Genomic DNA, 27,407 nt, shown 5'->3' on the forward strand with positions numbered 1-27,407 from the left:
AGGAGTCACACACTTGTGCACACATGATGTGGATACTGGGGACAGTACACCCATTAAACAGAATGTTTACAGGGTGACTGACAGGGTCAGGACATGCATTAAGGATGAGGTATCCAAAATGCTTACCCGAGGAGTTATTGAGCACTCCAGCAGTCCTTGGGCCAGCCCAGTGGCATTGGTCCCAAAGGCTGGTGCACCTGGTGCCACTCCAGAACTCTGGTTCTGTGTGGAATACCGGGGACTCAATGCAGTCAGCAAAACTGACGCACACCCCATCCTCCGAGCTAATGAGCACATTGACCAGTAAGGCGCTGCCAAGTACCTCAGTACATTTGATTTAACATCTGGGTATTGGCAGATTGCCTTAACAGAGGGGGCCAAGGAGAGGTCAGCATTCTCTACACCAGATGGCCACTTTCAATTCAAAGTGATGTCATTTGGGATGAAGAATGCCCCTGCCACCTTTCAGAGGTTGGTCAACCAGGTGTTGGCTGGGCTGGATGAGTTCAGTGCCTTCTACCTGGATTACATTGCTGTGTTTAGTTCCACATGGGAGGAACACCTGCAACACTTCGGGAGAGTGTTAGAGGCCCTGCAGAAGGCAGGCCTCACTATTAAGGCAAGCAAGTGCCAAATAGGGCAGGGTTTTGTGGTATACTTAGGACACCAGGTGGGAAGTGGCCAGGTGGCACCCCTACAGCCTAAGATTGACACAATTCTGGCTTGGGAGCCTCCCAAGACCCAGACTGAAGTGAGAGCCTTTTTAGGTCTCACAGGATACTACAGGAGGTTTGTTAAGGGATATGGTACCATTGTTACCCCATTAACTGAGTTGACTTCTCAGTAGCAACCCAGGAGAGCGATCTGGACAGAGGGTTGCCAGAACACTTTTGATGCCCTGAAGGCTGCCATGCGCACAGCACCTGTGCTGAAGTCACCTGACTACTCCAAGGAGTTTGTTGTGCAAACAGACGCCTCAGAGCATGGCATTGGAGCAGTACTCTCCCAGCTTAATGAAGAGGGCCTAGATCAACCCGTAGCCTTCATTAGCAGGAGGTTACTACCCAGGGAACGTAGGTGGAGTGCTATAGAACGTGAAGCGTTTGCTGTGGTCTGGGCACTGAAGAAGCTAAGACCCTACTTGTTTGGGACTCTTTTCCGAGTTCAGACCAACCACAGGCCCCTCAGATGGTTAATGCAGATGAGGGGTGAGAATCCAAAACTGTTGAGGTGGTCCATTTCCCTACAGGTGATGGACTTTACGGTGGAACACTGTCCTGGTACAGAACACGCCAATGCTGATGGTCTGTCCAGGTTCTTCCACCTTAGTGATGAGAACTCCCATGAGGTTGGGTAGTTGCTCCCCACTTTCAGCTGGGGGACACACGTGTTAGACTTTTAATCCTTGGCGTGGTCTCCCTTAACTTGTTGCCTCTGTTCCCCAGGTTGTTGATGTGCGCTGGACTCTGATTTTGCTGTTTTTATTACTCTGGGCACTTTACAACTGCTAACCAGTGCTAAAGTGCAAGTGCTCCTTCACAAAATGTGTATGTAATTGGCTTATCCATGATTGGCATATTTGGTTTACTAGTAAGTCCCTAGTAAAGTGCACTAGAGGTGCCAGGGCCTGTAAATCAAATGCAACTAGTGGGCCTGCAGCACTGGTTGTGCCACCCACATAAGTAGCTCTGTAATCATGTCTCAGACCTGCCATTGCAGTGTCTGTGTGTGCAGTTTTAACTGTAAATTCGACTTGGCAAGTGTACCCATTTGCCAGGTCTAAACCTTCCCTTTTCCTACATGTCAGACATCCCTAAGGTAGGCCCTAGGTAGCCCCAAGGGCAGGGTGCAGTGTATGGTTAAGGTAGGCCATATAGTAATGTGTTTTATATGTCCTGACAGTGAAACATTGCTAAATTCGTTTTTCACTTTTGTAAGGCCTGTCCCTCTCATAGGTTAACATGGGGGCTAACTTTAAGTCTGATTAAAGTGTAGATTCCCTTTGGGAGCGGATGGACATGTGGAGTTTGGGGTCTCCGAGCTCACAACTTAAAAATACATATTTTAGTAAAGTTGATTTTAAGATTGTGTGTTTGAAAATGCCACTTTTAGAAAGTGAGTATTTTCTTGCTTATCGAGTATTTTCTTGCTTATACCATTTCTGTGATTCCCTGTCTGGGTTGTTGGGTTGGTTGCACCTCACACTAGACAGTGACACAAAAGGAGCTGGGGTGTAGTCTGCATTTCCTGATGAGCCATTTGCTGATGAGCCAGTTCCTGAAGGATGGGAGGAGTGGTCACTTAAACCTGAAAGGGCAGTGCCTGTCCTCACACAATGCCGTCTCCGGCCCCCTGGTGAGTGTCTGGGGCCTGGCCTGGGAAAGGCAGGATTTCACATTCAAAAGAGACTTTACTTTGAAGTAGGCCTACTTCAAAGGAGAAATTGGGTATAAGAAGGGCACCCAAAACCACAAACTTTAGAACACTTCTGGACACAAGAGGAACCTCTGCCTGGAGAAGAGCTGAAGAGCTGAGGAGAAGTGCTGCCCTGCCTGTGACTGTGCTTTGTGGAGCTATCCTGCAGTTGCTGCTTCTGCCAGAGTAAGAGGGCAAAGACTTGACTTTGTGTACCCTCCATCTTGTGAAGAAATCTCCAAGGCTTGATTTAGAGCTTGCCTCCTGTTGTTTGAAGTCTCAGGGACAGCAAAGACTTCTCTCTGCCCGCACCTGGAGTCTCTGGGTTGACTCCTGCTCTGACAAGTGGTGCCCTATCCAGTCCCTGGGCCTTTGAAAGGAAAGCTGGTGGAAATCCAAGGAAATCGACTTCGGACGTCTTCGGACAGACGCCGCTGCTGAATCCGGTGACGCCGCCTGCAACCGACTCCGTGATCTTTGTTGGAACGCGACGACCTTCGCAGGCCCGACGCCGCTGCAGCCCCGCTGAAGTCTGCGACTCCGTGGAAGTCGCCGCACCTCGTCGTGACCGACGCCGCTCGAAGTGCGCAGATTCAACGTTTCACACCGACGCCGTAATCCCCAACTTCGCGCATCGACTTGTTTTCACTCTTCTCCAAAGGTACTGTACTTGGGGGTCTATGCGACTCGGTGTCCGGCACCGCTGGTGACGGCTTGTTGGGAACGACTCCGTCACAACGCCATGTTAACACCGCATCTAAGCATTTTGTGTTTCTAAGCGCTATTATTTAGTTTAAGCTTTAGAAATTCATAACTTGACTTCTTTATGCTGGATTTTTGTCGTTTTGGTCTTGTTTTGTTTAGATATATATTTCCTATTTTTCTAATCTGGGGTTGTGTCATTTTGTAGTGTTTTCATTAAGTTACTCTGTGTGTTGGTACAAATACTTTACACCTAGCACTCTGAAATAAAGCCTGCTGCTCTGCCAAGCTACCAAGGGGGTAAGCAGGGGTTAGCTGAGGGTGATTCTCTTTTACCCTGACTAGAGTGAGGGTCCTTGCTTGAACAGGGGGTAACCTGACTGTCAACCAAAGACCCTATTTCTAACAGTCCCTATGTCGGAAAATGACACCAGGACAAATTCAGGATATTTCCCCGGGTCAGATCCTTAATCCAGCCCAGAATTAGCATCCGAACAGGAATCCCGCGCTATCCCCCTACTTTCTAGCACTGCTCTGAATGACCCCATAGTGGTTCACCTCGTTCCTTTCGAACTGCAGGCATCAAATGAAGCTTGCCTCAATAGTCTCAAATTAGCAAGATTTGCTGCAAGGTTCCTGCCGTGTCAGCTGTCGCCAGTCCTATTCAGCACTTACATAATGCTCTATTTACTAGTTTTAGGATGTGTTTGCACAACTTCATGACCTTGGTGGTAAACACTTAACTAAAACACCTACAAAAAATGAGACTAAAAAGAAAATCTAAAAACTAGCATCAAGACACAAAGGAATGATTATTGATTGCAGAGAAAGAGTTTTGTCCTTCTCCTAACCTGTAATGTTTTGTTCCGACAGCAGATTTAGGCCACACAAGTTCCATTCTTTGTTTGTGGCAAGATATGCTGTCACCAGAAAACAAAGTTCTGATTTTAGTGTTGTACAAAAGACATTGGTGGGCTGAACGCAATAAGCAGTTGGGACTTACATAGCATCCATCTTGAGCATCAGCAATAGCTACATCTAGTCTAAGACCAGCGGCTGAAGTGCATAAAAAAGTATGGCATCCTGAGTGCAACAGTCGCAAGGTACTGTGAGTGTCGTGGTGAGGTCAGAGATGTGGCTAAAAAGAACACTATGATCTGTAACTATTTATTTGGTCTTTCACCTTCAGGTAAATAGATATAAAATGTAACATGCATACTGGCACAGACACACACTTTTTCTCTCAAAGAAAAATAAACGCAAGCTAAATTAATCTGTGGAAAATGCACTCTTCTACCTTATTAAATCTCAGTTGGTCACTGTGGTCACTGAAGATGTCTACGTCTGTAACAAGACAGTCGCAGTACTGAATTCTAGTAGTCGCAGTGGAGAATAGTGATTTATATTTATAGTGCTACTAGGTCTCAGGCTGTGTCTAAAAGCACTGTGAATAGGAAAGTCATTATTTTAAAATTGTAATTCAAACAATGTAAGGTGGAATACTGGAAATGTGCAACGATTTAGTGCTTTCAAAAATATATATTTTTAATGATATGCAACCAGAATGTGGCCAGTGCAAGTGTAAGTTTCCATTAGCAAAATACACTTCAGAACTCAGATGCTAACACTTATACATTACCGTTCAAAAATGCATCTTGGTCACCAAGAAGCTCAAATAACTTCCACCAATGAGAGCATTGTACTGGTTCCCAAGCAGCCTTCAGATTTACTGATTAACCAATGCAAACATTTATATTTCTTAATGGTAGCAGGCACCCAGTTGAGAAGACTTGCTTCTTCTTTGGCTGTCTGCCTTTCTTCATAGTACAAGAGACCCCCTTCGCTGAAAGTCAGAGGCATCTGAAGGGCAGCATTAACCATCCAGGGAGGTTGTTTTTTTAACAAAAAGTATAAGAACTGTTTTTGTTCAATTACAAAAAAACATTAAGAATGTGGTTCTCATTAGATCCAACGTCAACCACTGCCAAAGACATGTATGCAGATGATACCATGATACACTTCAGATTATCCTAAGAGCCACCAGGTTCAATGCCAAGGAGTGGCATGGCTTAGGCATATTGCAAAATGGCTACATCCCATATCGATTGTGTTTCATTACTTTGAAGATGGGGATTTTGCTGTGTGCTAGACAATGCCACCCTGTAGCTGATTTCATTGTAATCCCCCATAGGGCTCCCTTCCCCCCTCACTCAATACCATCCTTGACGTTTTGTAACTTTGGGAATCAACCTCGGGTCAGATGTGTCATGGGATCTTCAAGTCAATACAGTCTCCAACAATCCTGTCTTAACATTGCTCATCCTCCACTCGATTCTCCCACTTCTCCTGCCTCCAGGGACCTGTCTCTCCCTGCGCTGGTTCTCTTCCTCGTTGATTACTGCAGTGGCATCTATGGTGGCCGCAGGCTGAAGCGAAAGACAACTTCACCCTGTCAAACAAAGAGTGGATTTTAAAACTCCCTGCCTATGTTATAATGACTTGCATGGTGGGCCACTGACTAACCCACAACTTCATTGTTGCCTTCAATCCAGCACACCCTTAGTGGCTGCTGCCAAGAGAAACCTCTACAGTTTGAGAGAGGAAGACTTGACTGTTAAGAGTCTGCTCTCTGGAACTGTCTTCCACTCCTTCTCACCTTCAAAAGAAAGCCTTCATTAAGTTCAGAAAAAGCTTGGAAAATCATATGTTCTGCCAAGCATTGGCTCTTATCTGGAACTCACTGCCATTCTGCCAGACCCTTAGGCCCACCCCTATTTTTCTGCTATGATTTCTCCCTCCTACTTCGTGGACACGTGCCTAGTTGCATTCAACATTATGGAAAACCAGTAGATAGAATATGAGTCTATTGAGCTGCAAGAAGCTGCTCCTGTGTAGAGGTATCCGGCGATCAAGGGCAGTGAGGAACAGACTCACCAACTGAAGTGTGTGAACCTAAGGAAGTGAAGCAAGGAACTAGTAAAGCTTTACTGAAACATAGGAGGCCCAATCTGGAAATGAGCCAATTAGGTGGAACAGGGAGATCACGAGGAGATATGTGATTATGTGACAAATAAATGACATTGCTCTGTTGTCGTTCAAGTACATAATGTATTTATTTATTTATTTATTTATAACATGTAAAGTACCTCAATTAAGAGGACTTGAAAAACCCTGTACAATAAAATTAATCTTAAATTGATAAAGCCCTACACAATAGGGAAAACATACTGTATGCCATTAAAATCACGGATATCACAAAGGAAAGCCAGAACGGAATTGCATGGTTACCGGAGAAGTATTTTGGGAAGGAGGAAGTATATCAGAATAAGCAGCCACTTCTTGTCCATAATGAACATCCTGCGGTGAAATGTAAACAAGATGGCTGCCAGCAACCTGTGGAGTTGCCGACAGCAGCCTCTCCTGACATTTTGGGAGAACGTTTTGAAGCCATGTACCAGCTTGGAGGACTGGCTCACAGATAAATTTGGGAGGTAGAGTGTTCTAAATAGGCTACTAACTATGAAAGGCCAGTAGGGCTGTGGGTGAGTCAGTCACGGATGCCAGTTTATCACCTCATATGTGATTTACTCATCATCAGCACAAATACCCTTTCAGGGACACCGGCCCATCAGTTAATCTTCTGATTTTCTTGTAGATCAATCCTGTTTATAGGCCAGTAACACATTGGGAGTACTCATAATCGACTGGACGATGTTTGAATTTCTTTGAAGAGCGCACATAGGAATCATGTATTGTGTATGCTCCGTTACCTCTGCTGAAGGGTAACAGACCAGTGTTTGTGAGGTGTTATTGGACTTTTGTAGGCATACTTTAGGAAGGCACACAGATTTCAAATCTCAACGGTTCTTTTGGTATTCTCATCAAACCAATCTGATCAATTACAAATTGGTGTCTCTGAATTTAGAACTTTTTTGGCAACTTCTAGCATTTATCAAATTAAAAAACATTCTTTTAAGATGATAAATCACATTACCAGCAAAAGGATTGTGTCATAAACCATTTCTACCGAATTCCCACATCACTTGTTGCTGCAGGTATCATGGCTGCAGCCGACTAAACATTGACGAAAGCCTAGACTATCAACATGAACAGGGATAGTCAATAGTAAAGTTATTACTGAAACGCACCAGATCAGATGAGGGCAAGTCTGGTCTGTCTAAAATGGTGTTGTAGATGAAGTCAGAGATGTTGTGGGCAAAGGCTTGTGTACTCATATCACATCAGTGAAGCAAACTTGTGTGAGGCACACAGCAGGAAGCAATGAGGTTAGCTGATATAGATTATTTTAATTTTACGTTGGAAGGTATGAATAGAAAAGAGATGTGTGTATGTTGAGCGGGTAATGTGATGGAGTGATAGACTGGAGAAGGTTCTCAGTGTATCAAAGTGCATTCGGTTGTTATTTTCAGTTTTAAGTCTGGTGTCTGGCAATCAGAAGCTAGAGCCATGCAGTATATACATAATTATTGCATCATTATCACAGTGTCTTATTGCATTCTTCTATTGGCAAACCAAATGGAGTAAGCCTCAGCAGAATGCCATTTCATTGGCTGTTTTTTTAACAGATTCCGTCTTGATTTTCACAACTGATTCCTGCTAAGGCTGCTAAGGATCCCGTCTCTTCTAGACATAGCTCTGCCATTTGTATGTGTGGCTGCGGGATTCAGAGGAGACAGACTACAATCAATGAAGGTAAGCTTACATCTCTTCCTGCAAGATGTTCTGAGGATCCAGCATACCGGTCATCCTCTCAAGCAGAGGGGGTTAAATAAGCAAGCTCCAGAATGGGGCTCAGAGGTTGGGTTAAATTAAGTCCTAAATAAGTCTGTTAAAGGAAAGACTATTCTGTAGCTAGGAGGTTGGGTTAAATGAAGTCCTAAATAAGTATGTTAGAAGAAAGACTACTTCCGCTCCAGAACATGCTCCGTTGCTTGTACAGCTGCTTTTTTCCAGAGTGTTACTGCCTGCTTCTTCAAAGTTTATTTTTTGCATGCAATTAGTTATTAAATTTCGAAATAGTGTTATTAGTGTACTACTGGTGTGCTAAACTGCAATCTGTATATTAAGAGCCCATCACAAAAGTCAACGGAAACCTTTGCAGCTATGGAAAGGTTGTGACATTTTTTACTTTACTACTTCTGTATGACAATTGTGACTTTTGTTTCAGTTTAACTTATTGGATAGTCTAATGTGATTCTAACAAAATGGCGCTGCAATAGATACACTTTGCATGAAACAGTTTGTGCCATTTCCCTGCTTAATGCTACCCTGCACTGAAAAGCTGTTCAAGCAGAGAAAAAAACATTTGAAAAAGGTAACGAGTCCAGTAAAACTTTGCACGGGTTCCAGCTTGGCTGGATTAGTTTTAAATCAAAATTCTCTCGCCATGAAGAGAGAATTATCTTATTATGTAGAAAAAAAATCTTTGCTCGGGTGCACCTGTGGTGAAACAACAAAATTTCACCTTTTACAAATGGAGGAGAATAGGGAACTTCGCTGTCAAAAGAACACAAAACACGCCTAAAGCGTTCCTTAATTCGCCTAGCTGTAGATGAGCATAAGAACTTGCCTTATGTTGGAGAAATGTCTCTAAAGGGCCATCCGTAATTGAACTGAGGAAGCTGAAGGTCATTGGGTTAAAGTCTGATCCCAGTAGTGAAGAACATGCTGCTGATCTGTCTTTGGAAAGTAACGAGAAAGACGCTGAATTGGAGCTAATTTGCCAACTAAGGCTTCATGAAGTTTTTACTGCTATGCTAGGGAAGTTAAAAGGTTTCATTCAAAAGATCACTTTAAAAAAGGGCCACACCTTTTGGGCATAGTGAGGAACATGTAATTCGCCGTCCGAACAAACGTTTTAATAGAATTAGAAGAGCCAGAAAGGCTACAGGTGAGTGGACATTTTATTTATTCTCTGTGGTGTCATCGGCCACCTCCTGACAGGCAAGTAGGAATATGTGCCACTGTGTGCTCTTGAGAGATCTAAACCACACCATGTGGGTTGACAGAAGACTATTCGTGAACTATAGTTCAAATGAGTTCAGCAGCATTGACCTTTCTTCAAATTCTCATCAGGTATCACTGCATTGCTAGTCTAGATCACGCACAGCTTTCATCGCCCTTGTGAAGGCCTGTCAGTTTAAAAGGAGTGTGTGGTCTTTGGCTTCAAGGCAGCAGTGTTCCAGTGGCTCAAGCATAGCATGCTGAAGTCAAGGGAAACCTGTAAGTTAAGAGCAACATTTTAGTGATGAGCAAGGATGAGGTACAGAACAAAAGTACTTCCATTTTTGAAGATGTGGGTCTAGTGATAGACTTGTCTAAGTGCACATTATCACAACTGCTAGTGAAACATTTGGCCCCGAAGTGTCTGGAGACTGAGTTGAAACAAAACCGAAACTTTTAACAGTGGTGTGAATGGCACCAGCCCAGACTGATAAGGAGACTCTAAGATCACTTTTGGGTGCCCCAGAATTGTCCACCAAGTTTGTGCTCAGTTTTCTACTGTTACATTTCCTCCTTGAAGGCTTCTAAAGAAAAGCATTTAATTTTAGAGGAGCATGAGAATATGGTAAGCCACTAGAGGGGTCTTGATTCAAAATGAGAGTGTGTGAAAACTCATCATGCTACTACCATCGATTTACGTGTTTCTGTCTCACAGACGAAGGAAGAGAGCAGCAGCATTTGCTTCCAGATCGTTACAGGAGGCAGATGAAAGATAATCTATGATTGCGTATGAGGTTTTGCACTGTGGAATTCAAGTTAAGGAGTGACTAGGATCCTTTAGTGGCTTTGTTAACAACAAGGGACATTTTGAAGGAATTAGCCAGGATTGTTTGCCCACAAATTGAATTGTAGAATTTACGGGGCTGAGTATTTCTTGGAGTCTAGGGATGGAGTCGTGAAATGTTTGCTGTGTCTTAGGAAGTCTCGGTATGACTATGTGGACAGCACAATCACTCTGGTGGCTCATGAGAGTGGGTCTGCCATGCCTAGAGATCAGTGGTCAAAGCAGTATTATTTCTATACTGTGTTAAAGTAAGTTGTTGGTTATGCCACAAAGGATTGTTCACCTAAAGCTATACTGATGGTGGAAGAGAACACATATCAAGAAAATTGATTGTGTTGTCTTTTTTGAAGTGTTTATTTTGTGTGGGAGCACAATTATTCACAACAAGGGGTGCAGCTGAAGGTGGTTTGTCTATTTCATGTGGAACCTGTGGGAAGTACAAACACCAAAATGTGGGTAACAGACCAGTTTTGGTAGCCTATGCTGAATGTGATGAAGGAAAGCAGGGTTTGAAAATGCACGGTGTGGGATGGAGTGGAGCAATCTAAATCCTAAATTAAACCCTTTGAGCTATCCACAGATCCCTTGGGTGAGATAGCAATTTACATCTTGGGTCTGATCCTTGTGGGAGACAACGTTCCTATATTTGTGGTACTGTAACTGGAATATTTGGCATGGGTGCTCTGAACAAGATGCCTTAGATGGTGTAAACACCATGGTGAGGGTTGCAATTCTGGAGATGTTCAATAGAGAGGAAGCACTTAAAGTGCTGGTCAGCGATAAAGAAATGCAATTCAGGTCCGAAAAGATGAAGAGGTTTCTGAAAGAGATGGGAGCTAAGCACAAGTGCACATCCCTTTATCGCACAAGTACTCACAGGCTTCTTAGGTACTTTAATCAAGTGGCCAAAGAGGTAATTTAAACTTCCAAAATAATGTGGACCTTATGGACGTTTTACACCACACTAAGCAGTGTGATAAGCATTCCTCTTTGATCTCACAAAGAAATAGTGTATCCAACCCAAGTATTTTGTGAAACCAGATAGGAAGGAAGCTCAACACTAGTAGCATGTGATGTGAAGGTGGTGAGGTCTAAGTTAGAGATTGTGCAGGAAAAGTCAAATACTCATTATGACCAAGTAGGTAAGGATTAATTTGTGGGTTAGTGGGCAAAAGCTAAGTAGTGTTTCTCTTGTTTCTGTAGGTGAGAACAGATCTGTGACTTGCCTTATAACGAGGTTGATAGATAGCAAGATCCGACACAGCAAGATGGTTGACTTCTTAAAAAGTGCCTGGCCGGGGAAGCATTGCAAGCCAGGAGTTAGCGATTCTTTGGCTGAACTATGCTAGGAGAAGGATCTAGTTGTTAATAAGATCTCAGGTAATAATGTTGCTGGTATTTTTCAAAAGGATGCTCCAAATGCTGGCTTACAAGAGGTACAGTGTCACGTGGGAGTAGCATGAGGAAGTGACTCCTTGTGGGTCTGCTAACGGAGAATCATGGATGTGATGGGTGATATAGTCTATACAAATGGAACCTATATGGACAAATTCCAAATTCAAATATTAAAACTGTGTTGTGTGTTTAGTTCTGTTAGTATGAGAATAGTGTGGTGAGAAGTGTAGCTGTACATGCATTTTTTTTAGAGATAGGTGCGGTGTGTACAGTGTGCACGGTGGGTGTTTGATATCATGTGCTGGGTCAATGAAATACGTTTTTAGTGTATGTTTTAAGTGTGTTGGGTTCTGTTGTATAATAGTCTGGTTAGCAGCAGGCTGGTACTATGTTGTATAATGATTCTAGTGGCATTCTTCTAGAGTGACCCTCCACTGAGGTTTATTAATTAAGTGATGGGAAATTAGCGAGATTTGACATGCACAAGTGCAGTGATTGGGGCGAGTGAGATTCTATTTTAATGCCAGGGGCCTGTTTTATGAATAATTCACAAAAATCCATTGTCATATATGGACTCAGTAATGGCAAATTAATGAGACTCTATTAGCATGTATGAGGCTGGTGATACGGGATGATTGAGGCACCAATGATCTCTGTGAGGCTAGTGATGGGGCATAACTGAAACTCCATTGAAGTGTGCCAGGCGGAGACTTGGAATAGTTGAGAAGATTAATGTGTACAAAGCAGTGCTATGGAAATAGATAAGGCATCGAATAGAATAACAAGTCTTAAAGCATCCATGTCAGCCGAGGTGCTGAGATGACCCGTTAGGACTAAGAGGTATGAGCAGGCAGTCTCCTCCAATTATAACCAGCCTTTTGCAGAAGGCTGAGCGCAACATGGCAGTGCCATTCTCCGGTAATCGAAGAAATCCGGATAATCCGGGATACTCTTGCTCTGTCCTTCTGCCCAGGGCACCACTCTGCAGGCGAAGTTAAATAAGTCACATCACTTGTCGCTCCTGGAGACTGTCACCCCCTAGTATTGTCAAGCTTGGGCATCATAGCGCTGTCTGCATTTCGGACTGGAACATGCTCCCAAACATGGCCTGGAGAAAGACAAAGGTCTGGTCAGGGTATGAAAGCAAAACAGTAGCTCTGTATTTTGTGCATTTATTCAAAATGTTCTGTAATCAGTCCTTTTTTGATCTTGAAGAGCACTAATCCTGAACATTGCTGCACTGTTACCTGTACCAGGAAGATGAGGCGGGGCAATCTATGATCCGCTAAAATCTGCTGAGGCACAGGCTAATGACTAGGGTATACAGAATTACCGCAGCATGACCTCAGGTTTTACAAGCTTCAAGCAAGAACATTGCGGCTGCTACTGAACTCCACAGCTGCTCGGGATAGCAGGGTGACTTTGAGCTACCATTGCTTATTTCTGAACCTAAGGCTATACTTGATCTGGGATTCTGTATTTGGGGACAGAAAGATGCAATTGGGGGGGATTAAGCCAATGCAGGGTTTCGAAGGATGTTCCTTTTTATAATAAAATACACATAAATCTTCTGTAAGACTGCTTTCTTTAAATTGCTGCTGTCTTTTGAAAGTATTGTATAAACATGAATATTCATTTCAAAGCTACGTATTTTTACTCTCTCTGCATGTCGTGTAAACATACATAGGGCTTTGATGCTCTCCCGCCAGTCCATCACTTTGGAACTATTAACACTACTTGGGCAAAATCCTTATCTGTCTAGTGACTCAGTACAGCGATCAACAGCTGAAAGGTGCCGAGTTATCTTTTGCAAAGTGTTGGCAGCTATACTGTATTCTAGGCACACATTTCTTAATAACGTATTATTCTTTTGAGCAAGAAACGTTTTTGTTACAATATGCAAATTATGCAGTGAATAGCTGAATATGTTGGGAATGCAAAGGATCATCATTTATTTGTAAAAAACAGACTAGCTGTTGAAATGTGTCATTCTAGTGGCCCTACTTGTAAATTACATTGCTGCCGCTTGTGTTTACATCTGTTTCCCATCTCCATTTCTCTAGGTTGTCTCTGTTCTTGCTTAATTTGTAAATCAATAGGAGCCAGGGCCAAACGTTTCGTTCTGAAGCCGGTGGCCAGCGCTCTTGAAGGCCAGGGTGCTGAATACCAAAACTGAATAGTCTTGATTGCGTCTCACCCCTCTAATCCACCACCAGGCACTTCTTCCCCCTTCATCTAACGCCTGCAGATTCTTTTTCATCCCTGCTTTCTCTCTTCGTTACTGTTTCCCCGTGTTTCTGTTCCCCCTCCTTTCCCTTTTGTGTTTTTCTCTCTCTTTTCCTTTGGATCGAAATCTGCTGGGGAAAACAAGCAAGGTCCCAAAAGGTAACATTGGTTGTCCCACCCGCAAACACCGGCCTAAATTAAGCACTGACCTCTGTTAACAAGGATGCTGGCAAAATGATGTTAAAAGAATGTTCGCTGTAGGCACCAAAATATTACTCACCTCTTCCAAATTCTGATATTCGCTGCTGCTCCCCTCCAACGAGTCACTTATGTAGAATTCTGCATCGATTGGTTTCTAAACACAGAGGAGGGGAAATAATGATTCAGAAGAATTGTGAGAGAAGTGAACGGAAGGAGCGCTCCCCTGGGACTAGACGCTACGAGTCTAACGCGAGTGCTGCACTGTCCTGACTGAGGGCGGCTCTGCCCTGGCACGTGATAACGGAAAGTCTTGCATCATGGCAGTGATGGCTACAAGGCATGGCCATGTTCAGTGTTGGAGGCCTTTTTCTGTGAATAAAACTGTGATGAGTGCTGGTATCAGTTTGGTGTTCACTCTTTTTTTAACATATGGAATAGTGATTAATTTACCTATGTCACACAGCCTGTTTCCCTCCTTTCTGAATAGTTTGTAGCCGTCTACAGGAAATGACTGTTGTGTGAATGTTCTTACCATGTGCAGTATATCCTAGTCCTCTGCTTAGAATAACCTGCAATGTATGCCACTAGGGAGGTTTGCGATTATTTATTTAGAGTGCGATCATACTCTCACTCACTGGAGTGTTTGCGGTTTTCAATCGTGAGGTGCCCTTTGTGTTGACGGTCTCAGTCAGTGGACCAGAAGCATCAATGGTCCAGTATGATGACAGCCCTGTCAATCAAGGAGCAGCCAGGGTTGCTCCTGTTTAATGATTCCAGCATTAGGAATTGGACAGGACTCTAACCTTATTTCAGGCCTTCCCATTCCACACGTCAGTGAATCAAAAGATAGCTCCTACGGACCACGACTGAAGACAATGGAAGAACAGTTGGTGGCATAGAGTCCTTAAATGAGGACTAAGGAGAATTAATAGCGCTTCCATGGGGTATCGTTGCGAAAGAAGCAGAAAGTGAATAAGGACGGATATGAAGTATTATGAAATGATATCGGGGGTTGTACGTCAGCATATGGATAACATAATATCTTTTTGCATAAATATTGTGGCCTAAAGATCATTAACAAAAATATCGCTCCATTGAGTGTAACTCCAAAGGGGCGATATTTTATTAACAATGTTTATGGTACAATATTTTAGTTGGACGTATATGTAGGCCATGACGTTCTGGAACAGTATCACAAAGGGGAATTAATGCCTTCTTTAAGGGTTGTTTGCCTGTCGCGCCCCAGGTCATGGCACAATGGGAGACTAGGGCCTTCTACAGGGCAGGCCTGAGGTACCTTGTCAGACGTTTGACGTGCATGAAGATAGGGGTGCATGTTTGGCTTAGTGTGGTGGAGGGGACTGTACCCCACAGGTTGGCCTAGACTTCCTCTTGTGAGTTGGGACCGTGGCCACAGTGCTAGGGACGGAGCTACTAAACCCGCTGCAGGTGAACACACACTTTAACAATAGTGCAGCTGAACTCCACACACAAGCAAAGCAGCTACTTTACTTTCAGAGATAAAGGAAATATTGGCTGAAAAGTTAGAAGGTAGGATTATCAGCAGCCAGATTGTGGTCTGATATCTAAGAATTTACAGATTAGACACTATCAGCAGAGATACCCGGACAAAGCCAGATTTCCGAGATGTCGGCAAGGTTACCCAAGCTTTGAAATGTTAAAATGGAGATCAAACATTTGTGTTTTCTGACACATTTCCTATTGACTCTGGTGCGGAGTGACACATTTTGGCTTTTCTTCTTGAAGTACTTCCTCCAGTGAAGCTTGTAGTTTTCTGTTGAAATAACCTTGTGGTTTAAGGTGAAAACTTCCCCACATTGATTTATCGAGTTGGCATAAGCGCACAATGCCTTCTGCTTCCAAATCCATTGCTTGCTCTGCTGTCATGTGCAATAAACTACCACGATGCTGTGCTAACTTGCTTCATCTCGGTCTGTGGCATACCATGTGTCTTGTCTCTAATTTAGCTAGAACACTGGACCTAGATTAACCTGGGAACCAATGGCTTGCACCTGCGGCTCTTTAAAGATTCACCCCAAGGACTCGCTACCATGCCATTGAATGCAGTGGCTTAAAATGGTAAATGGGAAGTCAGATAAGAATTGAATCCTCTGTGTGTGCCTTCCATGACACCCTCTAAATTCGAAGCAACTTGCCTCAAACAGGCACCAGCTCCACAGTTCCTGGACCCAGACGTAGGAGGCTGACTCAGTATATGGTGTACACCTATGGGTGAGGCACTGTGTACTGAGTCCAGGCAACCCTTAGTGATAGTGTAAGTGGTTCCAGATAACCAGAGCTCTCAAAGGGTAGCTGTGGAGAGCAGCTAGGGCTTACCCAGTAGGGTGTAAAGCAATTGCAAATAGCACATAGATTAGACAGTGATGTACACACAAGAAGGACCACACAGTTGTTAGAAAAATGATGTATTATTTATTATAACACAGGTACTAAACTAACTTATATCTTCTAACCAGAGATATCTACGCATAAAAATATACATAGAAACAGAAAGCAAAGGCATAAAATAACATGGCCCCATATGGGGGGCAAACCAAATACTCAAAAAATAGGATGTGAAAGTCACAACTAACCAAGACTACCACCCAAGGACCTTCAGGACTAGGGAAGCACTAAAACACAAAAGATAAGTATCTAGGATTCCCCAGGCACCTGTGTGCAAAGATGTTACCCCAGGTCAGATGTCCATAGGATAACATGGGGAAGACCTGGTTAGAGTTTTTGTATTCTAGGACCCTTCCCAGAGGACTCAGAGGAAATCCATTGGTACAAGGGAGGTTCAAAAGTGCCCCCACCTGTGGTACCCAGAGAAGTGGAGTACATACACCGGGGAGCTCAGGTGCATAGGGGTGAATTTGTGTCAGAACCTACCATTGAAATCAATTGGGACCTCGGTTGTCCAGCTGCTGTCGTGACCAATGGGCCAGGTCGGTGGTAGCCAGGCATGGATTAAAGATGAGGAGGACCTAAGGAAAGAGGGGGTAGAGTCCAGGCCACTCAGGAATGCCAAGGAGGTGCAAGAGGGTAAAGCCCACCCTTCTTGAAGATGCTTCCCTGCGGGATGGTTGTCGAGGAAGTGCAGTGGTGTTCAGGTGATGTAGAAACATCCCAGGAGTCATCTATGAGCTTTTCCATGCAAGTCATCGAATTGCAGAGGGGTCAATGGTTAGCAGGAGCACTAAAAAGCCTTGGTAAATGGAGGAAAGCAGTGCATGAAGTATTGCAGGATTTGGGGACTTGGAAGGTCCAAGGGAATCAACCTTTGTAGGTAAGTCTGGGTCAGCCCTCAGCAAGCAGGAGACTGGACAGGAATCGTTGAAGACCCTAGGAGGACCCTCTGGTAGCAGGCACAGGGAGTCACAGGGAGGCCTCAGCAGCACAGCGAAGTTGGATGGCCACGTCGCAGGGGTTGCAGTTAGGATGTCATTCTTGTGGCTGTGTGATGCTGGAGGCTAGGGCTTCTTGGAGCTAGGAGGTCTTTGGACTGAAGAGCCACCATGCCTTGGTTACGGCAAACAGATGTGGTGCATAGGGGTTCCAGTCAAGCAGCTCCAGCGAGGGACCACAGACTTCTCAGATGCAAAGAAGACAGGTCAGAGCTCTGGAGAGCCACAGCACCACCACCTGTTTTGCAAAGCCTTGAAGTGTCTGTGGGACAGCAGGACCCACAAACCAGTTATCGACGTTGAGGTGCCTGCGGATGAAGGGGAGTGACTCCTTTACTCCCAGGGAGATTCCTTCTTGCTGTCTTAAGTGCAGGCAGATTCCTTGTGACTTTGGAAGCTGCACAGCCACGGAAGTTGCAGAGTCCTTGTAATGAACAGGACAAAGTTGCAGTAGGAGCCCTCCTACTAGGTGCAGTCTTGTCTTGGTTCCTGGCGAAGTCCAGCAGCAGTTCCAGTGTCCAGGTTGCAGAAGTGTCTTGCAGTCAAATCTCATAGAAGAATCTTGCAGACCACGCTTGTAGATAAATCTAGGGTCCCACCCTCAGGGGAGCCCTTAAATAACCCAGGAAGGGGGTCGGACAGCTTCTGCAGTGACCCATCTACTGGGGGGAGGGGGCAGGGATGCTAATCTGGTAGACTGGCCAGACAGATGCTCCCAAGGACCTCTGCTCATCTTATTTCCAAGAGGGCAGAATCGAGTGGCCACCTGGCAGACCTCTAGGCACCTCCCTAGGGGAGGAGCTGGACAGGGGTGGTGGTCACTCCCCTGGCTTTTGTGTGGTTTCACGCCAGAGTGGAAGCCGGAGGTTCCTGCACTGGAGTAAACTGGTTTATGCAAGGAGGTCACCAAATGTGGCCTTCAAAGCAGTCTGGCTCAGAAGCACCCCCACCCTAGCCCAGAAACACCTATTTCTAAAGGAGAGGTGGTAACTCCTCTCTTCCACAGGAAATTCTTTGTTCTGACTTCCCCTGCCTGAGTTAAGTTAATAAAAATGGCAGAATGTATTCAGTTATACAACATCAGTACTTGAAATCTATTTTGCGTTCTTGACCAATTGTTTGAGGTTATTATCGTGTGGGATTCAACTTGTAGTACTTAATTGGAGGTGGGTTGTTTCTTTGATTTTGTGTTTACTGTTCTGTTCGCTCCTATTTTGCCTGCTTTCAGGGAACCCTTGTGGTACTGTCTTGACTGGAATGCACACATTTTGTGCAAGGTTTCTCCTGGTTGGGGCTTCTTGATGGGAATCCTACAGCGGGCGAGGGTTATGATGCCATATGAATGCTATGTACACCTTTACTCCATCAAAAATGCCCCCCCGGTAGTACGATCCACATGAGAGCTTGTCAAAAATAACACACACTACACACAAGGTTACTGAATTGTGCTAACCTGCCAGATTAACACTCATTAACACACATTAACACACATTTTAAAGCGGAGTGAAGGGGATTGTGAAACCAAATGTTGATTTTTAAAACCACAAGATTGAAATGCCAGATGCCTTGAAGTTGTAATGTAGTTATTTGTAATGAGCAAAAATTGTGAGGTGAGTAAGAGCGTTAGATGAGGGCCTCAGGTTTAAGATGCCTAGAGGTGACATATGTCCTTGTATAATGTAACTGGTGCTGATGTAAAGCGATCCAACACTGTTGAGTTTGAACTATGTAAAACTGCAAATAAAACGGTGTATCTGCACGTAAGTGCAGCATCAATAAAGGAGCCATGCTGCTTTTTCGGAAATAAGTGTGTGTCTGTGTGTGTGTGGTTGGAGGTGGGTGGGGTTGTGTGTGTAAAAAAGGATTCTTTGCATCCATGTGGGTGGATGGACCTCAGACGCGTGTAGGAGGACAGGCCTTTGGGATTGGGAAGGAGGGAAGTTATAGATCCCCAAAGCAGGAGTGGTGAACTAGTGATGGCAGTGGAGCTTTGGGACAGGCATTCATTTCCACAATAAATTACATGCTTCCTTCACCAGGTTCTCCCTGACTGGCAGAATTGGCAGAGTTTCATTCTGCTGAATTGTGACGAATTACATTAAAATTCCACAGAATTCTGAGGAATTACACCAAGGGGAACTGCAATGTGCAGTGGATATCCCTCTGTGTCCTTACATAAATATGTAAGGACACAGAGGGGCATCCAATCCAGTGCATACCCCTCGGTGCCCTTACATAGTTATCTAAGGGCACTGAGGGTTGTACACTGTAGCGTATGCCTCTCTGTGCCCTTGCATAACTATGAAAGTGCACCAAGGGGTATACACTCCTGTGCATACCCCTTGGTGCCCTTAGATACTTATGTAAGAGCACCCAGGACTATGCACTGCACTACAATGCAGTGCATACCCCTCGGTGTCCTTACATAAATATGTAAGGGCACCAAGAGGTATCCACTCCAGTGAATACCACTCAGTGCCCTTACATACTTATGTAAGGGCACCGAAGGACATATACTGCACTGCGTTGGTTTAAACAGGGGTAGAAGAGGGAGCAGTCCCTCTATGTAAAAAAAAAAAAAATCACTGCAGATTAATGTTTAATCTGCTGTGTTTTTTAAACATAGAAGGGCTGCTCCCTCTTCCAGCCGTGTTTAAAAGCATTATAATGCTGATTTAATTCCACCTGTGGAATTAATTTGTAATTCCACATTACATGAGTACTAAAGAATTACTAAATGACACCAATTCTGCCGGCAGAATTAAAACATTCCGCCCACCCCTACTCAAGCCATCAAGGTCTATAGTAGCTCAGCTTCTTGCTCCTCTCAGTAAGTTACCTTTTCGGACCTTTGCCCTTGGGATACGCTTCTGATATTTTCCATTGCATACAGAACTGCGTCGTGGACAGTGATGAACAAATGAGTCCGGTCCAGTCCGCCTTCAGCGAAAACTCCCCCTGTTTCGATGTCATGGTAGACCTGAGCTAGAAAAGGCACAGAACGGACAGGGTGAGTGAAATAGAAGATTAAAGTTACTTTTGTGATATCGCTGTCATTATTAGTTGTAGAGACTGATCCCTTTACTGACCTGTGAGAAACATGCCTCCTGGTGGCTAGATCAGAAACTGCTGCAATAACTATATAACAGAGATTTGCACAGCCATTGATATGCAGATTTATGTCCAGTGCATTGAGTGGGGAAGGAAATGGGCCTAAATGGGCTTTGCATTAGAAACCTTTACACACGACGTGCCCTGTGTAATTAATAGATGTGAAATAGCATCCTGTGTTTGACAAATTCCCGAACATAGAATAATCAAATATGAATAAGAATATCATAATCAAAATCAGTAACATATTTTATTTAACAGTTTATAAAGCACTTTGTTCGGGACCAAAAACAATAAAAAAATATGTCAAGGTAAGTTTAAATTAAATGTAAGTGGTAATACCTTAGTTATTCAGCTGCACCACAGGATTTTGCAACTATGGAGCAAAATTTGCCCCCTGAAACAAAAAAATTTGTGAGATGCAGAAAATGTACCTGCCACAAAAATACTGCATGGTCTGTGCTCTCTCTCTGTCACTGCTGAATACTGTGCTATGTCATAGCCTGTAACCTTGCAGAGTCTCCAGCAGCACAGTGCTTCAAAGTGGAAGATTTCTAATGCCAAAGAGTGAAGATTGCAATATGAAACCTGCTCTTTCTGAAACAGACAATCTGTGTTCCTTGCAGTGTGCAGGATAGCAGGGGTTGGGGTGGCGGGTGGGGAGGCTTCACAGGAACAGAGGTGGGGGTGGGCATAAGAATATGGAGGTACGGGGGGGCAGATGAGTCGGGGGTGGGGGGCCAGTTGAGTAATGGGAGGAGGGTAGCAAAAGAGGAGTCACAGTGCAGAAAGGGATTGGAGGTAGCAGAGGAGAGGGGATGTGGCTTAATAGCCTTGGGACTCGTTTCCACTATATTAAAAACATGCAAAATAAAGAAAATTAGATATGAGGGGAGGTTGGGGTGAACAGGAAACAGAGGGCAGTTGGGGGGGCAGGGGAAAGGAATGACAAAGTGCAGTGGCGGGTGTGGGCACAGGTAGAGGTCCAAGTGTCTGCAGAGTTGGCAGGGGATTAGCCTCAGGCTAACTGCACAGAAGGGGGCTCTGTTCATTGTATAGGCAGGCGATAGAGGAAGTTAACACCTCTGCTAGATGCTAGCCTGTTGCTCACCTTCCTTTTACTTTCTCAGCAGCAACACAGAGCCAGGAAAGAGAGGGATTTTTGACGTCCAAATTTGCCTGCACTTTTGTAAAACTTTGTGGTGCCAATTTCGGGATTTTGTTTTTCAAATCGCAAAATCCTGTTATCCGGGGGGGGGGGGGGGGTACTTGCATTGCAACACAAGCATGTGACAGGCAGAAAGGTTGAGATTGTTTTTCTTCATCCAGTAAATGACTGTAGGACAATGTCACATAGAGTTCTGGTTCAATGTCCACTTAAAGCACTGCCTACGTCATACGCATACACCCACTGTCCATATACAAGTGTGTGCATAAGCCAGTTCCTTCCTTATAAAAGAAACCAATCATTGTTTTGTTTGACCAATGGCTGATGAGTTGATGAATGGTCTGGTAATCAAAGAGACTGAAAGATTAGGAGTAAGGGACTCACAATAAAGGTAATTTTATCTAACTTCTGTGTCATGTTTCACTGTTATTGTAAAACTGTGAGTAAGTTTCACAATAAAGAGAATAAAGCAACGAGGAGAGGGTAATGTTGAAGAATTTAGGCAAAAAGGTTCCACAGAACCTGCTGACCCAAAATTGCACACTGTTTTGAATTAAGCTTCTAAAGCGTAATGCTTATAGAATACATGTGATATATCTCACAAAGCTACAATAACTATGTTATTGACTCTGGTGGAGAGTGGTCGGACAATAAACACAGATTGTGTCAAATGCAGTGTAGCAGTGGGAGATGCAGTGTGAAATGTATTTATCAATAGTGGGCAGAGCCACATCTCTGCTTTCTTCTAAGAATGAAAAACAGTTGGTCTTCAGTCAATCTAAACCCCAGTGGGTGCAGAAAAAGGCAGGGCGATATATTGTATACAGGTTTAGTCAGCTACTTGGATACAAAGGTGGAATGGGCCCTTATGTCTCAGCTGTCCAAATAAATCACGTTAAGCAATTCGGAGATACATAGGGAATAGTTTGCCAATGCAGTTAACAGACGGTTTAGCAACTAAAAAGAAATCTTCCATGAGAGGACAGCCATGTGACGAGACTCACGGCTTTAGAGGGTTTCATGCATTAGTCTAACGAGGATCCGATTTAAAATCCAACTAATCATAGGATGCCTGATGGAGGAAACAAGTTCACTAGTATTGTCAGATGGTGCTTGACATCTTTTTTACCAGTGAAGAAGTACTCAGTGGCCAGTGAGACAATGCAAGTATCTATCTGGCCAGCCAAGCCAGGTCCCTAAATGTAAAAAAAGCCCAGTGATTGATGACATATATTTCACAAATAGGAACTGGTTACTGCTTACCTTGCACATTAGCGAGGAAGAAATTAACACCAATCTTTTGATAACTGGAACCGAGCTATCAGGAAAGAGACAGAAATCACATCAGTGTGTGAACAAACATTACTGCACAAACATTTTGGCTTGTGAATATTTTAGGCTAGTCTCTGCATCTTCCACACGCTGGTCTGCATTTCCTAGTTATGCATGCATTTAATGGTGTTCTGTGCGAAAGTGATTCGATTACTAGTAACAGTCGCCCTCTGTCCTCATTTATCTTCTAAACATTCACATCTTTAAATGTTCTCCACTGTCAGTAGAGAATCTTGGAAGAATCATACCAAGTTACCTTTGGCTTGTCTACCTTATTCCTACCTCTGTCAGCTCTCTCCTATTTCCAAACTAGTTTCAACCCGGTGCCATCCCGCTAAGTAGTGGTGGGGCGAGGAACTGTGTCTGAAAAGGAACACAGTCAAAGATTTGTAGGGAGTGTAGTATGTAATGTGCTGCTCTGCCTCTCCTTCCCTGGGATGGTGCATACCCTCACCAGTTCCAGTGTACTAAGATGTTTGTGAGTGGTTGGACTGGTGGCAGACGAATGGAGGCGACATAGAGGTTGCTTTCTCCTATTCCCACGCCTTCCTCTGTCACTCTCTGTTATTCATATCCATTGGATACATTCTCCGACTTCAGCAAGATAGTAAAACCAAGGGTGGTGAAAGGCAAATTTAGACTGCAATTGCTCAAGTAAAAAATTTCTTATGACCATTTCCCTAAATTGGTCACCAATAGTAAGGAAGCAACTAGGGTATAGCTCTTGCAAAATGCATGCAAAGTAGGCCACATTGCCGCTTTGCATATCTTTCTGATAGGAATGTGCCTAGAGAAAGTAGTGAACAACATCTCATACCATCTTGTGGAAAATGCACTGATATTTGATGGAAAGATAGTATCTATATCGAGTAGCAATGAAAGATTTGGGAGGTGATTTACCTGGTAATGTGGTTTTGGAGTGGGCATTGTTGGCATTGTTTGCATCAAAAATGTATGTGATGAGCAGGTGCTTAGTGGAGCACGGATCTCTGTTCTGTCCAGACAGACAGATTAGTGTGACTAATATGTGTTACGAAGCACCTTTGAAACTGTGGAGGTTTGACGGCATAAACTTCTCATTCAAAAGGAATTAGATTAGGTTAGAAAGAGAGTTTCAAAATATTAATTTGTGTGTACAAAAGAGGGTACGTGGTTCCGAGGCTCATGAGGGCTGAGCTTTTGCATATCACAGATCTGATGGCTTTCTATGGCATCAAGAAGCTGTTTATACAGAATCAGTTTCATGTCACAGGAAGCTATGAGTTCAAATAAAGTATGCATTAGACAACAAAAAAGAAAATTCATATCTCATATAACCATTGGCTATGCCCCCAGAGGAAACAAATGTAACTGCCACTTTCAGGTGCACGCCACCGTTTTCAAGCATTTCCTTTCTTACTTGAGCAATGGTGTTTCTTTTGGCTTTTCATAACCCCTCCAAGACATGTGAGAGACTGCCAGTACCCTCAGGGCCTTTCTCTCGTCCATGCCTTTTCAGTCCCCCCTACCTCTTCTTAAGCAAACAAGAGGGGAGATGTTGCTGGAGTATTAACGGCCGCCGTTTTGTTACATCAACAATACATGGGTTATAAAACATCTCAACTAGTGGTCATAAACACAACATTCCATGTTTTGTTCCTCAGCCTTCCTGATAGTCCTTTGGGTTTGTTTATTAATACTGCTTGTAGCCAGTGTTTATGCACAGCCTCCTCGACAACGCCTCTCGGTCAAGTACCTAGCATTTGTGGACTAGGCTTCCAAATTACTACTAATCTGTGTGGGCTGCCCCTCCTTGGCCTTTCCTGGGCTGCAAGTGCTGTGTCCGCCAGCTACTGACCCTTTGCTGGCCCCTGTCTGCTCCCCCATGCTTCTGCCATAAGGCATCCCAAGGACATAGTTTGAGCAGGCCTTCTTTTAGGCTGTCGTTCTTTTGGCCATCTGTGTTTTGCTTCCCACCCCAAGATTAGCCCAGACATGTGGCTACAACACCTGCTCTTGTGGTGTGCCTGGGTGGCGCGATGATGCAAGGCCAGTCCTTGTTGGAAGTGCCGTCCTGCATCCGCCTTTTGACCTTGCAGGCCTCCGCCTTCCTGGAAACTGATTGGTGGCTTCAAACAACGCCGACCAATCACTGTGCCCAATTTTCACAGGCTTGCGGTCTCCTGAGGCTTGTCGGTCCCACCCTCGGGAGGTGTTATTCATGGGCCCCTAAACTGGTCCACCCTGCTGACCGGTCTGCGACCATTCCTCCCAGAGATAGAGCTCTGCAGAAAAGAACTGCAGCTCAGTCTGTGCTTGCAGACCACCTTGTTGCTATGCCATGCTCTTCTTTCCAACAGTGGCTGAGGATAAATACACGCCATCGAGGAATAAGGCTCCTGCTGCTTGCTTCTTTCAGCATTTTTCTACTCCATTTGCCTTATGATTATACTGCTCTTGCTTCCCATCGGTGCTGCTTTTTTCTTTATCTCTTCTTTGGTTTCCTAACTTTCTGACAAATTACTAGATCTTACCAATGTCTTTTGGATTTTTGGATATCTTTGCAATAGATAATTTCAAAATGGCAGTTCTTTGAGAAGGGCAAGAAAGAGGGCCAAGAAGTGTACCACTTTCAGAAGGAAATATGTCAATGCTTGGCTGTTAGTTCAGGTGGTCACAAATTATCGTAGCCGTGCGCTCTATGAATGTATTCACTATCACTTTTGAAATGTTAGACCGCCCTTATCAGTCCGTAACCATTAACACTGTGGAACCTCTCCACATGTGACAATTTTCCCTTTGTGAATGATAGCTGTGGACATTAGAAGAGCAGACAATAGTCCCATGCACTGATGCATTCTACTCCCAGTACCCTATTCACTGTGTCTACGTAGCTCCATGACTTCCAAAATGTGCAGCCTCCCTGATTGGCCATATTTGTCCACCAGGAAAGAATATTTAGTCATTAAGCCACTAGTGTGTTCAAAGACTTGATTTGCAACTGACGAGGTCCTGTGTACCAGCATCATTGTAAGACAACGAAGAGCTGGGACATTAGACATTAGAGGAGCAGACAATAGTCCCATGTACTGATGCATTCTACTCCCACTACCCCATTCACTGTGTCTGCGTTGCTCCATGACTTCCAAAATGTGCAACCTCCCTGATTGGCCATATTTGTCCACCAGGAAAGGATATTTAGTCATTAAGCCACTAGGGTGTTCAAAGACTTGATTTGCAACTGGTGAGGTCCTATGTACCAGCATCATTGCAGGACATTGAGGAGCTGGGAATTGAACAGCTATTTGTTGCTTTTCTCCCTCCAGATGGGGCCTAAATATTAGAAGCATGTGAAAACCCCTTGCTGAGGGTCATGCCAATAACATGAAGTTGGACTGCACCTGCCAGAAAAAAATACTTCATCCACAGAAGAGGTGACTAGCAGAACCTGTATGGAGGAGACTTCTAGGGACTGAGACTACCCAGGAGCCACAAATTTGCCCCACCTTGCAGCCCAGCAACTAACAAGATGACACCTAGTTTGAGGATTTGCTTCATCACCTTCGAGCATTGAGAAGGTTAAGCATGCCTTTTCACTGGCCCTCCCCACATCAGTGGGATGCATATACTTACCTCATCTGCCAAACATGGAGTTCTGCTGAAAGTGGGGATTTCAACCCTTTTCCCCCCATCATTTTGGTGGTAGGGGGTTGCCCAGATTCTCAAACCTCAAGAATCAACTTCCCACCAGTTACAGTTCCCGTGACATAACCCATTGATGCTCTAGCCAAGACCCCCTTAGTCCAGGACTTTCTCTATAATACCTACTGTGTGTAACTCCCTGCCCCCATCCTTTACTACCTCCACATTTGGAAAATCTTGGTTCACTATCAGTGAGTTCCAGGATACAGTCCCTTGCCCCTAGAGTACCACCCGGGGGACACCTTATATGTACAGGCACACTAGTCAGCCTTTGTTCACATTTTACGTTGTGCAACTGGTCTTAAGTTGCTTTGACTTAACTGTGCCCCACATACGGACACCGGTGACCAGACACCAACTCACTCCATGCACCACCCGAAGCATTCCCTGGATGCATCTTAAGAAAATCATATCTACAAGGGCAGGATCTTATTTGTCTGCGTGGTGAGTTCTTAGCCAGAAATTAGTTTGCACTCTTCACAACTTCAATAATATTTCATCCACCATCTCTATCGCTGACTCAGAGAAACAGATGTATCAATTGCAAAGTTTGTAACATTGTACCCTTCTTTCTGGCTCCTTTGGTCAATTCACTCACATTTCAACCTGAACACTTCCAGCTTACCCTAGTCCCTCTGAAGTTTCTTTGTTCGTATCAATGGGATTCCGAGCACCAAATGTGTATGAGCTACAACACTTCTTGGATTGGCTCCTGGGCCTCTTTTTCAATTTACTCACATTTTAGCAGACGGTTCAAAACTTACTTGAGTCCTTTTGAAGTTGCTGAGATTAATGTTAAAGTGATTTTTAGTTTGTATGATCTACAAACGCTTCTTGGATTAGTTCTTGGGCGAAGAAGGAAGTAGGTATTCTGGGTTTTGATGTGTATTCTAATACTTAATGTAGAATATCTTACCTGGTGGCAAAGCAATAAGAGACC

General features: G+C 44.1%; 1 protein-coding gene across 1 annotated transcript in view; it reads right to left on the bottom strand.

Annotated features, from left to right (window-relative positions):
* Positions 1-6,292: 6,292 nt before the first annotated feature.
* SLC26A9 (solute carrier family 26 member 9) overlaps positions 6,293-27,407 on the bottom strand; it is a 188,522-nt gene continuing 167,407 nt past the window's right edge. Inside the window, exons 20-23 of the mRNA XM_069238573.1 lie at positions 22,718-22,772; positions 20,015-20,160; positions 13,827-13,901; positions 6,293-12,428 (exon numbers count right to left, since the gene is read on the bottom strand). Of these exons, the coding sequence (XP_069094674.1) occupies positions 12,381-12,428; positions 13,827-13,901; positions 20,015-20,160; positions 22,718-22,772 (324 nt within the window). The 3' untranslated portion in view covers positions 6,293-12,380. The remainder of the gene's footprint in view (positions 12,429-13,826; positions 13,902-20,014; positions 20,161-22,717; positions 22,773-27,407) is intronic.

The sequence above is a fragment of the Pleurodeles waltl genome, chromosome 6 (assembly GCF_031143425.1).
Source record: "Pleurodeles waltl isolate 20211129_DDA chromosome 6, aPleWal1.hap1.20221129, whole genome shotgun sequence".
In the NCBI taxonomy this organism is placed as follows: domain Eukaryota; kingdom Metazoa; phylum Chordata; class Amphibia; order Caudata; family Salamandridae; genus Pleurodeles; species Pleurodeles waltl.